Source organism: Pagrus major, chromosome 17 (genome assembly GCF_040436345.1).
Source record: "Pagrus major chromosome 17, Pma_NU_1.0".
Classification (NCBI taxonomy): Eukaryota; Metazoa; Chordata; class Actinopteri; order Spariformes; family Sparidae; genus Pagrus; species Pagrus major.
In genome coordinates, this window is record NC_133231.1 from 21,883,278 (window position 1) to 21,899,572 (window position 16,295).

Consider the following 16,295-nt stretch of genomic DNA (forward strand, 5'->3'; position numbering starts at 1 on the left):
TCTGCAGCATGTGGCCCACTTTTGGCCCAGACACCGGCACCAGTACTCTCTGAAACTCCAGGAATACTGCAGAGGCTGACGGAGAAAGCCTGGTATTTTCTGCTCATCGTCATTAAGTTGTCTGTTAATGATTGCCAGTTATCAGAATTGCTAAAATATTGTGTGTGTGCACGTTTGCATGTTTTATGTGTGCTTTCGCATCTCACAGGGAAACCAAAGCTAAAGTCCAGGGTTTAGGGGATGCAGTGCTGGGCTTTGTTGGTGCTTACTATGAGGACCATATCCAACCAGTGACCAACAGCTATACTGAATGGGCCTCGAATGTCACAAGCTCTGTGTACGAGAAGATCCAGACGACTATTGATAACTATATGCCACTGAACGCAAACTAACCCATCTGATGTGCCAATAAATTCATATTCTTCCCACATGACATTTTAATAATTCTAACCACTTATCGCTGCACTGATCATGTCTTGAGGTTTCACAAGGCTTTACTGGTTATGTCAAATACAAAAAGAATCAAAGTTGAAAATAAAGCTCATATGGCTCCACTTCCCTCTGTACTAGATGTTGCTGTATGGTCCCAGCCTGTGCTGCAAGAAAGGAGCTAAAGATCATAAGAGGGAATATCTAAAAGCAGCAGTGAATACAATGATTTGATAAGAAGTACAACCTGACTGATGCTTGTATTTTTGGGGGGCCAATGCCAATACCGATATTAGGGCCTGAACATTTCCAGTATCGATAAATCGATATACGTGTTTTTTTTGCAATGATCCCTCAAATGTGGTAATCAAACACTTCTAACAAAGAAATGCAGCGGAGGAAGGATATTTTACTTTATCTTCTAAAAACACACGCATAATCTGTGATTTCCTCATATTAACATGCACTTTTGCTGTAGATATTTCCATAAAAAGATACTGAGTGAATGAGCCACATTAAGTTCTGCCATTGAATAAATCAATCTAACCATTTGCAAAAGTCTAGATGAAAGCAGGAGAACAATAAATGAATAAAAGAGGGAAAACCTTAAACTCTTTCTGAAATGATCAGTTATCCCCCTGCCTGCTGTCTGTCTCATGGCATCAGGGTGAAAGGTGAAAGCAGAAATCCCAGCATGCACTGGTCTGGCCTCAGCACAGTGTGTCTAGACAGGTCCTGGTTTATCGACCTGCTGACCATTTGACTCTGATCTGAGCAGACATTATTAAGTGATTCTGACTCAAAGAAATGCTGATTAGCAAGAGCTAATCTGTTTAACAGTGTAATTTATAGCAGCAGTTAACAGAACATGAGCTGCCTTAAACCTTTTTTTCCTCCCACATGGGACAATTATGACACACGGTACGTGCACTATGAATTTTGCACACCACTTATGCAGTATCAGGAGGGCTTCGAGTGCATTGTCGTACGACTACAGATAAAAATTTACATTTGAGGAACATTGCATAACCACTCCGGCACATTTCAACATACAGTATTTAAAGTGAATATCATGAACGCTGGACTTTGTTTAGGTGAACATGTGTGTGCGAGCGTGCATGTGCGTGCGTGTGTGTGTGTGTAGGTGTGTGTATGCTCATCAGATGACGTTTGTTTGCAGTCCCCCCCTATATCATCCGGGCCAGATGTGAGCTCCCAGTTACAGACAACTCGCCTTCAGAGGAGACTGTCACTTCTTGGATCTGTACATCCAAATCATCAGCAGGTAATCACTCTTCTGAAGCTTCTCCTGAGTAGATTTATTTTTATAAAAAGTTAAGGTATTTGATTTTTGCATTCTGTGTTTGCAGCTTTATCAACTTACCAACTCTGCTAATGTTAAAATGTCAGATATGGAAAAATAATTAGAATTTACCAAACGGAGAGTTCAGTTTTATTTATTTTCTTCCTTTTTTCCTTTGTTACAGAGATGCATGCAAAATACGCCCTGGCACTGATCTTCGCTCTGCAGGGTAAGGCAGCACACCGGTGCAATCTGAACGTGTATGGATTTGATTTTGAACTAGGACTTATCTGCAGACAGAGAGCCGTTTGAACCAACTGCCTTTAAATGCAACTGCTTTTCATCTTTAAGACTATCTGCATTCCATGTTGTTGAAAAAATGATTCAGTAATTTATTGCATTCACATGTGTTGCTATGATTTTTTAGACACTGTTGCATGGCTGGTTTTTACACTGCTTTATCTGTGGTTGACATGCAAGATAAAGACTAATCCTTAAATAACACTGTTGCCGTAGACAGTATTTTAGTGAACACTGGTCAAAGAAATCTTATTTTGGATAGAGAAAACAAGATATGCTGAGGCAGCTTTTTCTTTTTGTCCTTAAAGGCACATTCACACACAAACCCATCTGTTTTTTATGTATTTATTTTTTTTATTTTAACACTGGTTCTAACGTAACAATCCTACCATTCTGATTTCATTCCAGTCTCTGTGAGCCTGTGTGAGATTCCTGATCCACCTGAGGAGCTTGTTCAGAAATATAATGAGTACAAAGGTACCTTCTACAAGAGGCTGCTGAATCTTCTTACCCAGGTTCAGACTGCTTCTGGTCCTATGGTGGAGCAGGCCACTCAAGATGGGCGTGGACAGGTTGCCAGAGAATACGCCGAGAGTCTGCAGGCCAAGCCCGAGTTCCAAGCCATGGTCAAGATTGCCACGTGAGTGAAGACCCTTTAAATTGGTTTACAGGCTAATGTTGAGAAATGTGTCATTTGTAAATATGCTGTGAAATATAACCGATATATATTATTACGTCACAATTTCTATTGAAAATATCACACAAACAGAAACCCAAAGGTAGGTGATGACTCTTTTAACCACTGATATGTCTTTAAATAATTTGTCTCCTCTGGTTTGTGCAGTGCCCTGGGTGAGGAGGCATCTCCCCTGGTGGACAAGGCCCGCTTAAAATTGCTGGGTGCTTACCAAGCGTACCTCCGCCCCTACGTTGGCGAATGGCTGGCTGACACCATCACCGAAGTCAAGGTCCACCTGGACAAAATCATGCCCGCTGAGTAAAGACGACCAACTGGAGCAGACCACCTGTCAGCAGCCTGTAATAGATGATAGCTCATAGAAAGTACACCAGTTTAGGCTGAGAAAAGCAATGCACAATGCAAATACAATCCTTTGCCTCTTTTCATCTACATCCTCGCCAAATCGTGCAGAGTTAAAAGCAGGGCAAACACGTCAACACCACCTATGCAAATTGTGCATGTACAGTATTTTTTGTTTGATACACTAACCAAAGTGTGACTGTGTATGTATATGTGTGAGTGCGTTCATGAATAAAATGAACTGGAAACTATTTGAGATGTGCTTCTTCCTTCGGAGACTGATGGTTTACTTTCACAGCTAATATCATAAAGCTTCTGGCACAAGTTGTCCTGTCACAACAAAAGCTGTTCAAGACTCCACCAATCACAGAGTTATTTAATTATATTTAGAAATCTTAATTAAGTGAAAAACTACTGGAACTCCCCGGGTATAAACAGACACAAGACATTAATTTGTGTCATATTTTTAGTAGTACATAATAAATAAAGATTTATATAATAAATAAACAATGTATCAGTACATTTTGTCATCTTTGCTCTGAACAGAGCTCTTCAATCTCAGGCTCATTTTGGTCCAACTTTGTTCCCACACTGTGGCACACTGTGGTGGTATTATCGTGTCATTATGAAGTAAAATGTTGATTGCACAATGTAATGGCTATAGACCGACGACACCATCTGTGTTTGGATTGGTTCCCTATAAACCGCACTTTCACTGTGCTGTGCTGTTCTGTCTGCCACGGGGCACCCAATCTGCCGGGAAAATGAAGCTGACTGGTGATCCAGTCAGGCTGCTTTCTGCTTTCGTTGTAGACTGAATGAATGATGTTGTCTGTTTCCACTTTAAGTACAATGATGTGAGTATTAAATAGGCTTGATGTAACAATTTGTAGCAATTTACTTATATTAATCACCTTCTTATTGGCCATATGCGAGCTGAGTGTAACGTGACATGCTTCCAGCAAAGAAGTTCCACAGGTCCCCCTTTAATATCAACATCTAGTTAGATTAACAGAGAAAAAAGTATTCATTGTTCAGAAAACTGTCCCTGCCAGTGTTTAACTCTTATATATGATGTTTTTTTTGTTTTGACTAATATTACTGGCACAGTATGTGTGTGGGATATTTTGGGAGAATTACCTATAAAGAAACACTTTAAAACACGGTTTAGAAACACAGTTTATCAGAAACATTTGCATTCAAAATCAGCACATTTTGAATGAGACCTGGTTTTCACTGGACAAGAAGCGTATGAAACATTGTAATCTGAAAAGTAACTAAAGCAGGGAAGATAAATATTAGTGACGTAGAGGTATAAAGTCTCATAACATGGAAATACTCAAGAATTAGTTAATCTTAAATGATGGCATTTTGAAGTGATGGATGTAACTAAGTACTGCACTTAAGTACAATTTTGAGGTACTTGTACTTTACTTGAGTATGTTTGTTTTCTACCTCTTTGTACTTCCACTACATTCGGAGACAAATATTTTACTTTTTACTCCACTACATTTATTTGATAACTTTAGTTACTTTGCAGATTACATGCTGCATCAGAGCCAAAGTAGTGCATTTTAAAACATATTTATTTTAGCAGCAATCAGATTAAAAAAAAAATCCTAAAATGTAAAAATGTATGAGTATCAGATCCCATAATTGGCCAGGCCGATAACACCAATGTCAAGTCAACACTAAGTGTACAGTTTATACATCCAGTACATGTAAATGCATGTTTAATGTACTTTTACTTGTACTTTTACATTTATTGCCAGAAAATTACTTTTAATACTTAAGTACATGTCATATCAGATACTCTAAGGCTTTTACTCCAGTACTATTTGTATTGGGAACTCCCACTTTTTTGTATTACTTAAGTATTACTTACTCTCATTTGAGACTTCTCAAACATTTTAGCATTTTGATTAACTACACATATCTCGACTGTGTAACTGCAGTGTTCGAGACGTGACACAAAGACAACAGAGAAGACGGCTGATAGAATATCATGTAATTGTTTCTGTGAGCACCGTTACACAGCTTAATGCCATCTGTAGCAGAGACGAGTCATCACAGCACCAAATCAGCTGGATTCAATCAAAAGTTTGAATCCTACTGCTGCCCGCAGCTGTCCTCAAACCGACCTGAGCTCTCGGGTCACCAGCGACATGACATGTGAGGCTGGATCACATGATCGGCTGGGATGTTTACTCAGGACTCGATCAACATGGAGCCGTTACAGAGAAAATGACTTCTAAAAGCCAAACGCATGAGATCAAAATGTCAATGTCACTCTTTTTGAATACACACAATGAGGCACACAGTTGGCGGAGGAGTTAATCGACTTCTTCTAATGAGGTTTAATGATTCTATCCTATTTTATTTTGCATTGCTCTGATGTGATTTTTTGTGTTTTTTGTCGCTTTTGTTCCTTTTACTTGTATATCTATGTATATGTACACATATTCTTGTTTTAACTTCTCCTTATCTGAGCTTATTATGACCCATATTAATGTTTGTTGTGGTTTTTTAGTACAATGTTGGTATACAGTCCAGTATATTTTGCACTGAAGGACTTCTAGATGGGCAATGCTGTTTTTCTCTTCTCAACCCACCAAAACGGTCTGCACTTTGTACTGCCAGTTTCATATGACATCAAATCACACAAAGGAGGAAAAAAAAACTTATTATTTTTCACCTGCAAATGCAAATCCTGTGCTAAAACATGTTATTTCTCCATTTTTTTTTATTAAGAACCCAGAACAGAAGCAAGGAAGAGGTTCTACTTCTCCTAACAAACAAAAAAAGCAATAACCTCACGTAAACTTTCATAAAAAAAGAGCTGGAAGTCTTTTTACTGCGCCTCAATAAATCTAATCCTGCTGGACGAAATATTTCATAACCCGAACCAGCTGGATGACGTGTTCAACTCCAGATAAGTCACTCCAGACTTATGACCAGACTTAGGACTATTGTAAGGTGACACGAACGCATCACCACCATTATGCAAGTTACCTTCTTACAGAGGTTGTTAGCAGGGCAAGGTGTAAGAGTGTGCTGCAGTAATGAACTGCTAACCTAATCAATTGAAAATAATTGATTTTTGTGTACTCAAAAGTTAGCGTCACACAAATAGTGGAAAATATCAGCGTGAGGCGCCCTTCAGCCTCTGACATCTAATCAGACTAAATCCCTCAGTGGCTTTTGATTACATTTAAAGCCCCTTTTGATGCTTTATTCACATCCTCCTGTTTACAGAGATAGCAATAATGTGTTTTTTTATCAAAACACAATGTTACACATACTCACACAAACACGCAACAGGCGACAGCACTGGTTTATCTACCACACAGTGCACTTTGGCTCTGGGAGCGACAAGTCAACACATCGCTCCTATATAAACAGGTCGGGCCAGTGGTGCCTCTTACTCTGTTTTCTTCACCTCAGTCATTTCTGGAGAGGAATATAGTAAGTACTGACACTTTAACTTCAAAGATCGATAGTCTTAGAAATGCATGAATGTTGGACGTGAGAACATTTGAAAGATTTTGAGAGAAAAGCTTTTTGTCTCCAGCAGAATTGGAAGTAAGTTTCAAGTGAGAATTTCATGCTGGAAGGGGTAAAAATGTATGACAATGTCTCACCCTGGTGGATACAGCGAGGAAAGTTTTAAATTCTCTCTCCCCTCAGACACGAGTGACACCATGAATAAGCTGCTGGTCATTACTGTGCTGGTTGGACTCCTCGCTCTCAGTAAGTACATTTTTAGATCATTAGATGAAATCGGATCAGAAAAGGACACATTTTTCGATCGATTGACCCCTCTGACCTGTTTTCGTGCAGGCACCGAAAGCTTTCGCATGCCGAGGCAGGTTGAGGAGGAGGAGGGGACCATGTCCAAGATCACAGGCACCATAAAGTCCTACTACGACAGTGCCGTCAACACTGCCAGTGATTACATAGAAAGCATCAAGGGCCTGAAGCTGGAGGAGAAGGCAGTGTAAGAGATTTTAAATGATTTATTGAAGCAGTCAAAAAAAAAACTGTGTGGATTCATTTTTAAACTCGTCTCTCTCCGTGTGTCGTCCACAGGAATCTTTACACTGATACCGCTGAAGTGGCGAGCACCTACGCTGCCATTATGCAGGACCAGCTTTACCACATAATTTACTCCCAGCAGTAAAGAAAACAACTGATTTCCAATTACCTTAGAACAAGAACTTTCACCCTCAGCATCTGACATTCTGAACTTATCACACCTCAGTAAAGCCTCAAAACCTTAAACAGCATCAGAAATATTGGACCCTGGTGTTATTTGTGGTCATTTTTTGGGCCCGTTCAACACAGAGGAACTGGACAGAGCAAAGAAAGAAGCACACAGCACCTCATCATGTACCAACACAGTTCTCCACGGGTCTTGGAATTGCAAAAGCCATGAAAAATTGCAAAAATTAACAATCTATCGCCACCTGCTGGTGTTTTCATTTCATCATCGCTGACTCCAACAGTACTCCCACCTCTGAATAATTTTGAATGTTTGTGTCATATCTTGAAATAAAATATTTATACAAAAAAAAGATGTCTGTGGCTCATAAATGAGGGTTTATTCTTTGTTAATTGTGCACAGTCTCTTTGTGCAAGACCTGTGTTCCACTTTGATGCCGCTGATGCAAAGGATCGCATGTTTGTGTCTGAGTGAATCTGCGATGAGGCACCAGACTCTTTATCAGCCGAGGCAGCACCAGAACAGAGGCTTCTGTTGCAATTAATAATGGATTAAAAGAAACAACATGTAAAAATGTGAGCGCAGACAGAGAGAGGGGGAGACAGAGCGACAGAGATGAATAAACAGCAAAGGCTGTGATGTTTGTTTTGTGGGTTCTGACAAGCATTGATGCAAGGCTGTTGTGATTTTTAATTAATGCATAAATCTACAACATGCGGCTGCTGCTGCTGAAGCTACAAGCAACACAGACAGAAGAGATAAATTTGCTTTCAAGTCTCATTTTGTTCAGTTGCTACACAAGATCCATCTCCACCAAGACAGACATAGGACAGACTACACATTTGTATTTCAAGGACGATGGTAATCTAATACTTCTGTTGCTACGGGTTCTGAACAACTATGATGTAACTATGCAGACGAATAATTTAGATAGAATGTCACATGCAGATTCTTGTGTTTGAAGTCAGTTGGTATTTGTATCCCGACTCTGTTGAATTTGTCTCTCAACTGACAGCTGTGATCAAACCTTGGCTTTGACACCAATGGGATTTCATTTGTGGGCATCCGCAACTGATGCAAACTCTCTACATCACACCGCAGGGAAGAGGATGCTCCGGCAGTCACAACTTACTGTGGCCAAGTCTTTGATCAGCTTTGATTGGGGTGCATTCACATCTTTATTCAGAGCTGTCCACCTACCGCGATTACAGACGTAACAACACATTTCCATGGTGGTACTGTAAAGTGATGTTGCATTCACATGCTCCTGCGAGGTGATTACCTAACTTGTTATCAGGGCTAATACATAACTTTTCTATCTAATTCAGGTCATTCTACTTGAACAGTTACCTAATATTATATTATAAAATACAGTTAGTTTCATTATTCTGAAACAAGATGCCCTATGTATGAGTGCATACATTCAGTGGTTCTGGTAAGGTGTGAGAGAGCGCTTGAATCATATTATTTTGCTAAAAATTGAGCTATCAAAATCTAGTTTGACTTACTTTTGACTTGTCTTTGTCATGTTTTCTCGTTGATGAGATCATTACGAATTACAAACGATGTTCAGTCAGTTCTGTTACGACTGTGACAAACGTTGAAGGCCTGTCATCGCTCCCTGTGAATTTATTTCTCCTGAGACAGACGATACTAATAGCAGACTAATTAAAGTTGCTGCTCTATGTCTCTCCTCCCATATTAAACAGATGTTTCATGAGTGGCATATTTTCATTTCAGTGGAAAGAATCCAAAACAATCCAATTTTAAATGGCGAAAATGTTAACATCAATTCAGGGAACCAGAGATCTGTATACCAGACAATATAACTGACCCCGTGTTAACCTACATATGACTAATAACCTCGACGCAAACTCAACTGTGAATCTGCAGTGTATTACTCCAGCAATCAAGGGTGATTAGTTAATTAGTCTTGAGTATTGTTAAGATATTTGCCCACCTGCTGTGAATAAAAAGGACCTCGACTAACTTCAATTAGTCCAAAATAAGACTTGTTTCATACTGTACAGATGTTCCTGATATGCATAACAAACTCAGTTGAAGCCAGATGACATATACAGTCTGCTTGTTTCCATGACAAAAGCAATATTTTAGAAGAATAGAAACTAATATATGACTGAATACAAATATACGTACATAAAATGTGTTTTTCTATCTCTTGGAGTCTTATATTTGTGAATATTATGGATGTTTTTGTGCTTAAATGTAGCTTTATTGTTGTAATTATTAGCTTTGCCTTAATTGTGATTATATTATATGTGGTTATTATTGATAGTTTTGTGTCTCTATTGATTTGGTTGTTTGTTTTATCTATTTTTTTTTATACTTCTTCTGGATCTTGCATTTTCAGATTCTATGGATGTTTTATTTTCATTTTGTTTTAATGCATGGACCCAGGAAGACTTGTAACTGCTATGAAGAAGATGCTTATGGGGATGAAGTAAAATAAGAAAAATAGACCAAATTTACCTTTTAGAGAAAAGTATCCACAAAACATATGATCATGTGAGAAATGAATCCGTTCACCTGCCCGAGTAACATAATTCGTATTTCAATCAATGAGTCTTGCCGCGAAATTGGAGCTCAGTTTTGAAAATGTAAAAGTCAGAAATCATTATTTCTAATTGTTTCTACAGAGACTCAAAGGGAAAGAGAGTTATATTAGCAAATAGTCTGGTTTCCCAGAAGGGCACTCTGAGTTGTGCAATCCTTGATATTACAAGACAAGCCTTTTAAAATTGCATCATGGTAAAATATTAACTTTATAAACAGCAGCGGGTTTAATATTTCCACTCTTATCTCCTTTATTATTACTTCTCGCAGTGTTACCAAAGCTTTGTTCATTTATCTATGACGCCATTGTTCATTTTAGAGGGCACTTAGCACAAATCCACCATAAAAAATGGTTTTAATATAGCCCGCTGAGCCAAAAGAATCTGTGCACAGCAGATTTTTGCTCTCTGAAAAAACACAAACTCCACCAAAACACAAAAGCTGCAAATTGAATGTATTATGCCTGAACAAATCTCTCACATGCTGTAAATGAAGGACAGCTTTGTCTTAAGGAAAGGACTGAAGTGTGACTGTATACAAGGTGTGTCGCTCTAACTGGATGTTCTGTTAATTGGAGATGTTGAAAATGTCTCTGATAAGGTTATTACAAAGGTTGCTGCTCTACTGGAAATGATGCTGGATAGTAATAAAGCAGTTCCTCCCACAGTCCTCTTAAAAACCCGACTTATCACAACAGCCATCACACACTATCAAATCTGCAGAAGAAACAGCACTACAACATGAATCTTCTCCTTCTGGTTATTGCTTTGGGGCTCGCAGGTAGATATTCACTATTACTTTTGTGTCTAGAATAAAATAAATTAATGCAAGAATAGACATTTAGTTTCTCTTCGGTCTTGTTGGTGTGTTACAGGAGCATCTCCCCTGTCTACAACTACCAAAACCCCGGACTACAAGGTGTGCCAGCCTCACTCCAGGCCCTGGCAGGTGCGTCTGCATGGTGCAGGAGTGACCTGCAGCGGAGCTCTCATTAATGAATGGTGGATAGTGACTTCCTTTGAATGTGCACCCAGGTAACTACGACCGACTGTGGCTGCTGATGTTGAGTGAAAGGCATCATTTTTAATGTCTTGTTCCACGTGTCTCATCACATTTAAAGTAAAATTATGCATTTGTTTTTGTTTGGGCAGTGTTTTCATCCTAATAGCAGCATTGCAATTTATTTTACATCCAATGTGCCCAAAATATCGGCAGTACGATCGCATGTAAGCTTGGAAAAACCTGGCTGAGTTGCTTGATATGGTTGACTTTGCCAGAACTCCCCCATGTATTATTCAAGTCTAGCAACTTTTCGTGCTTTAATTCAAGGGCTGCAGCCTTTGCATGACCTTCAGTCTCCAGCTCCTCCAGTGTCTCGCTCAATTTTTCCTGACATAATCAAAAAGTTGAAAGTTTTTTTATTTTTTTGTTGCCCCAACGAAAGTAATTCATGAATAAGTCGAACATCTTTGTCAGCTGTTTTTAACATTTTGTAGAAGTGCAAATGCCACGATGTTATGTCTAATATCTTATCATTATAATCGGAAGAGTCAATCAAGGGTGTCGAGGTGTATCTTAACTGCATAATAATGCTCTTCTTAGGCAAGAAAGTTTGCTGCAGGTTTGTCTTTGTTCCTCCAGAAACTTTGAACTGGATTCTGATAAACGGCATGAACATGACAAAAGTGCCCTTTAGGGTGCACTTTGTCATATTCATGCCATTTGTCAGAGTTTTGTCCACTGGAAGGGCACCCTAGATGGCGCTTTATTATGTTTTCTCCACTGGAAGGGCACCCTAGAGGAGGCTTTATTATGTTTTCTCCACTGAAAGAGCACCTACAGGGCACTTTATCATGTTTTATCTTCCATAGGGGCATCCAAGAGGCCACTTTTGCCTCCAACATGGGCTAAACAAAAGTTTACTATGTTTGACCATCCTCATCTTCAACAAATCATCAACAAAAAAATAAAAGTTGTGTGTAATTGCTTTAATTAAACCACATTCAATAACCTGCTGTTCGTGTCTGATTAGGGCTTACTGTTCCTCGGTCACGGGCCTGCTTCTGCCTGAGGCCTGAAAGGTGCTGAATAAATCAGAGTCCTTCTTTCCCCTTGTCCTTGCAGACCCTACGAGAACATTGCATCTCTTGGGGAGCATGACATTACTGTAGAGGAGGGCACAGAGCAGCACATCGATATTGACCTCGTAATCCGTCACGGCCCCTACGACTCTACCCGCTCACCCTTTCACAGCCTCACCATGGTCCGTCTGGCCTCACCCGCCCGCTTCAACCAGTTCGTCCAGCCCATCCCTCTGCCCAGTCGCTGCGCACAGCCTGGAGAGACCTGCTCGGTCAGCGGCTGGGGATCCACCATCCCAAATCAATGTAAGTGGACTCAAAGGTGCCACTGTGGCTTTTACACCTCGTTAACTTGTCAACACATTAGAATTTAGTATAATCGCAGCAAAGCCAGTTTCCATAATCTGGTCTAAAAGTATTCCCTGTCCTACAAGGTTTGAGATTTCCCATGAATATCTGATTTAACTGGAGCTTCTATTACAGTTTTACATTTAGTGGTTCTCATCAAAAGCCTTGTGTGTGCCTGGCAAACATATTTAATGCATTTTTTGGGGGGGGGATGGCAATGCCACAGTGCAGAATGCACTCAAAATGTTCTTTGAGTAAAAGTACAAAAGTATAACCATCAAAATATATAAAAACTATAAGTACTGATTATGCAGAAATACCCCCTTCAGGGTAAAATATATTATATTATTGAATTATATATAGTGTAAGGTTCATTTTAATGTTGCAGCTGGCAAAGGTGGAGCCGATTCAAATTATTATTAATGGGTAGCTTACAGCACTTTAAGATAATACATCATAATTTATTTGTTATTTATATATTTTTTTTATTCATGATCTGAATCTGCAAAGTAATGTATATCAGAAAATTCTCAAGTGAGTTACAATTACCTTATATACTGTATTCAGGCCTCACTGTGGAGAGTTTCATACGGACTTTTTCTTCAAACGAAAATGTTCCCATCAAAATTGGAGACAGTTAATTTTGTGGGTCATCTATTCAGCTCCATTGTATTAGGGACGGATTCTAAGAAGAGATGTTTCATTTAAATCCTTTATTAAAATGTGCTGTGAGCAGCAAATTAAATTCCATTAATCTAAGGTAATTTGGGTGAAGTCACTCTTTTAAATAGCTCGGAGCGAGAGAGGCTGCAGTGTGTTTGAGGGGGAAAAAAGTTAGTGTCCGCGAAGTATAAAGTCCCACAACAAAACAATACCCTCAATAATTATTATACATCACGTCATATACATAAATATATCACACGTGTCCTTACTCACATGCTTATAGAACAAATTACAATGATGTAAATACCTGCACAACAACAACCGATGAGAGAAGCATCCTGGAGCAGCTGACGGTGCTGCAAAGCAACCGTAAAAACTCTAACTCTTTTGTTTTGGACAGGATTATAAAACTGGAAAACTCCTATCAGCTCCAGTGTGTCAAATTACTAGAAAACCCCATTATTTTTGTTTTACAGCACAAACAAGAACCATTTATTTTCAGGAACTACACAATTAAGTGGACTGAAAACCTTTGTTCACATTCAAGTCAAATAATGCAGTGCTATTGGTATCTTTAAAACAAATGCTCATGGAGTGAGCCTTCACACCGGGTAACAATTATCGAACATTCAGCCTTAATTAAGAGAAAGAAATACAAAATGTACTACTATTATTTGTACACCTTCACCGTGACTCAGGTGGATGCTGGATTCTGGTCAGCAGGTGGGTATGTACTTGTTAAAAAGATAATTAATATTCTGGTCGTCGCAGCTGCAACAAGGCATGAAAGTTCTGTTTTAATAATGGCTATAAATGGCTTTCTTTAATCAGAGGAGGTTCTAATTGGCTGTCAAAATGCCCGGTCGGTGATCAACGCTAATTAAAAAGAGGTAGGCCTTGAAAACAGTACTTACCCAAGGTTTAGACTTCACGCTCCAGTGCGAGGAGTGGTAATGGGAAGTAATCCATAGACCTGCTGAGGGAAAGAATGAGAATGACTTGCAGATTAATGAGTGATGGTAGAATATAGCGACTAAACGGTAGTAACATCACAGATGGTACTTGGATGAATCAGAGTAATAACCCACCTCCTTCCTCTTCAAAACAGATGAGCCTGATCAGCACCTGAAGTGTATTACTGTGCCTGTTGTGGATGACCAGACCTGCATGAACACATTCCCTGGTTACCTGCACTGGAGCTGGTACATGATCTGCGCTGGTCAAGCAAACACAGATAACTGCCTGGTGAGCATGGTCACAACAGAAATGAACTGTGTATCAGACTGCTGTATTTCTTGACCCTACATCTGTCTCTCCTTCCTCATCCTTCTACAGAATGATCGTGGCGGTGTGATGGTGTGCGATGGACAGCTGCAGGGTGTGCAGTGGTTCGCCTTTGGCTGCAGAAACCCAGCTCATGCCAGCGTCCACTCTAAGATGTGCCTGTACAATAACTGGATCAAGAGTGTAATGGACGCCAACAAACCCTTTACGTCTACAACTCCAAGGGCGACGACGAGGCTGCAGAGAGAGATTTAGTCACAGATTACATGTATGGGGTTGCTCATTCAGACAACTGAAGATGAAGTGTACCAGATTTAGGGGGATCTATTATAGGAATTTAATATTGTATTCATAATTATGTGTTATGTTTTCATGAGTGTATAACCACCTGAAAATAAAAGTTGTTGCACTTTTGTTACCTTAGAATGAGTCGTTTATATCTACAGAGGGAATGGGTCGTCTTCCACGGAGTCCGCCATATTGTGGTGCCATGTTTCTACAGTAGCCCAGAACAGACAAACCAAACACCGGCCCTAGAGAGGACCTTTTGTTTTTAGTGGCTACAATGGTTTCTCCTATATGCCTTTATAAGATACAGCATAATCAGTTGGTTGAGACCTACAACCTCACTGCTAGATGCCACTAACTCCTACATGTGTCCTTTAGAGAAACAGTTTGTAAGAAAAGGCCAGAAAGTTAGTTAGTTAGTCCTGTCTCGTAATAACACTGTACCTGCAGAGGACCTCATAGCTTCAGCTGGTAGATACGTATGTTCTAGCTGTTAGTGTAATAAATTAACAAGATAAACTCACAAAATATCAAGAAATGAAAATACTTACTTTACTTACCTTACTACACAGAAAAATACACCTTCTGAATTCAAGTTTCTCTCTTTTACTGAAATAAGACTAATGACTGAAATATGAGTAATTTCCTCGACAGGGCTAACTTGTAGTAAAACACACTTCATGCAAACTGGACATAAACTAAATAAAACTCACCCAGACAGTCTTGGAAATTAATCCTACCTGAGCCATGAGCTAATTAGTAAATGACAGCTAGCTATAGCCAAGGAAAGCTAGCAAAGAGCAGCAGTTGTCGTTACTTTGGTAATATGCTGCCCCCTATGTTTTTGGCGCTACCTTCGAATTCTGGTCATATTCTACAAATTACACATTTAAGGAAGACACAGTACTGTTGCATTTCATCAAAGTGATACTCTAGGTGAGATTAATTGACTCGTGAACATTATGCAGCAGTCTCAAACACCAATCTCATGCTAAAAAAGTAGATGCAAACAACTGCAAAAATAAAATGTCATGTATTCTGAGAAATCATGCTTTATTCATGACAGCCAGTCAGTACACCCTTTACTCTAATGATCGCACCATTTTACTCATTGAGTACTCATACTCGTTTGCCTGAGCAAATCATTAGGCTAATAGCTGCTGCTAATTAGCTCAGCTGTTTTCCACAGTACATCATACATTTCACACACGCTGCCGTGCATGCGACAGTGATGATGAATTGGACATCGACAGAGAATGTGTGATTTGTTGTAGATGTTCACTACTTAAACCACTGAATCCGGTGAAGAGGTGGGTGAATATCAGGCTTGCATTCATCAGGTGGCCAGAAACACATGTCCAAATAAATTACAGTGTTTCTTCATTTACTTGATGTGTAAATTGGCAACTGTTTGCTAACACTTCTGCCATATCAATAGTGTCAGTGTTATGGTTATGGCTTGTTGTGCAGCTCTAAAGTTGCAAAAAATATATGCAGGTTTGATAGAAAATAATTGTAAAATGAAACTAATCTTTATATTTTACAAGGGTAGATTGCAAATTACAGATATTGCAATAGCCAATTTAGAATGAAACACTTCATTTGAAATTAAATGGCTCTGGTAATGGGATGCACAACCTGACAAAGTGTGAGCAGCATTAATGTGAAGCACCACTAGATGGGGGTAAAGCCCAATAATAAAGAAACACATTGTGCCAAACAGAGAGGAGAGAGAGAGAGAGAGACAAACATCATGACAGCAGT

The 16,295-nt window shown here is 39.3% G+C and overlaps 3 protein-coding genes across 4 annotated transcripts; all 3 read left to right on the plus strand.

The window, feature by feature from the left end:
• Window positions 1-1,325: 1,325 nt before the first annotated feature.
• On the plus strand, window positions 1,326-3,322 carry apoa2 (apolipoprotein A-II). The gene is made up of 5 exons (XM_073486181.1): window positions 1,326-1,350; window positions 1,610-1,714; window positions 1,917-1,961; window positions 2,441-2,672; window positions 2,877-3,322. The coding sequence occupies exons 1-5, from the start codon at window positions 1,341-1,343 to the stop codon at window positions 3,031-3,033; spliced, it is 549 nt and encodes a 182-aa protein (XP_073342282.1). The 5' UTR covers window positions 1,326-1,340; the 3' UTR covers window positions 3,034-3,322.
• A 3,138-nt stretch (window positions 3,323-6,460) lies between these two features.
• apoc2 (apolipoprotein C-II) lies at window positions 6,461-7,645 on the plus strand. Of its 2 annotated transcripts, none has more exons than XM_073485138.1 (4): window positions 6,461-6,536; window positions 6,759-6,821; window positions 6,912-7,068; window positions 7,161-7,645. In XM_073485138.1, the coding sequence occupies exons 2-4, from the start codon at window positions 6,773-6,775 to the stop codon at window positions 7,249-7,251; spliced, it is 297 nt and encodes a 98-aa protein (XP_073341239.1). In that variant the 5' UTR covers window positions 6,461-6,536; window positions 6,759-6,772; the 3' UTR covers window positions 7,252-7,645. The 2 variants fall into 2 exon arrangements, with proteins under 2 accessions (XP_073341239.1, XP_073341240.1); XM_073485139.1 differs by lacking the exon at window positions 6,461-6,536 and adding an exon at window positions 6,574-6,653.
• A 2,962-nt stretch (window positions 7,646-10,607) lies between these two features.
• Window positions 10,608-14,498, plus strand: LOC141011482 (trypsinogen-like protein 3). Its single transcript, XM_073484644.1, has 5 exons — window positions 10,608-10,647; window positions 10,742-10,901; window positions 11,992-12,254; window positions 14,068-14,204; window positions 14,295-14,498. Exons 1-5 carry the CDS (start codon window positions 10,608-10,610, stop codon window positions 14,496-14,498), a joined length of 804 nt encoding a protein of 267 aa, XP_073340745.1.
• Window positions 14,499-16,295: the final 1,797 nt, after the last annotated feature.

What these genes read in the sequence shown, in the direction of transcription:
- apoa2 (XM_073486181.1), top strand. An exon ending in TACATCCAAATCATCAGCAG is followed by an intron (nt 1,715 to 1,916) that starts GTAATCACTCTT and finishes CCTTTGTTACAG; the next exon opens with AGATGCATGCAAAATACGCC. An exon ending in ACTGATCTTCGCTCTGCAGG is followed by an intron (nt 1,962 to 2,440) that starts GTAAGGCAGCAC and finishes ATTTCATTCCAG; the next exon opens with TCTCTGTGAGCCTGTGTGAG.
- apoc2 (XM_073485138.1), top strand. Translation starts at nt 6,773, where the DNA reads ATGAATAAGCTGCTGGTCATTACTGTGCTGGTTGGACTCCTCGCTCTC. An exon ending in GGTTGGACTCCTCGCTCTCA is followed by an intron (nt 6,822 to 6,911) that starts GTAAGTACATTT and finishes GTTTTCGTGCAG; the next exon opens with GCACCGAAAGCTTTCGCATG. An exon ending in AAGCTGGAGGAGAAGGCAGT is followed by an intron (nt 7,069 to 7,160) that starts GTAAGAGATTTT and finishes TGTCGTCCACAG; the next exon opens with GAATCTTTACACTGATACCG.
- LOC141011482 (XM_073484644.1), top strand. Translation starts at nt 10,608, where the DNA reads ATGAATCTTCTCCTTCTGGTTATTGCTTTGGGGCTCGCAG. An exon ending in ATCCACCATCCCAAATCAAT is followed by an intron (nt 12,255 to 14,067) that starts GTAAGTGGACTC and finishes TCTTCAAAACAG; the next exon opens with ATGAGCCTGATCAGCACCTG. An exon ending in CAAACACAGATAACTGCCTG is followed by an intron (nt 14,205 to 14,294) that starts GTGAGCATGGTC and finishes ATCCTTCTACAG; the next exon opens with AATGATCGTGGCGGTGTGAT.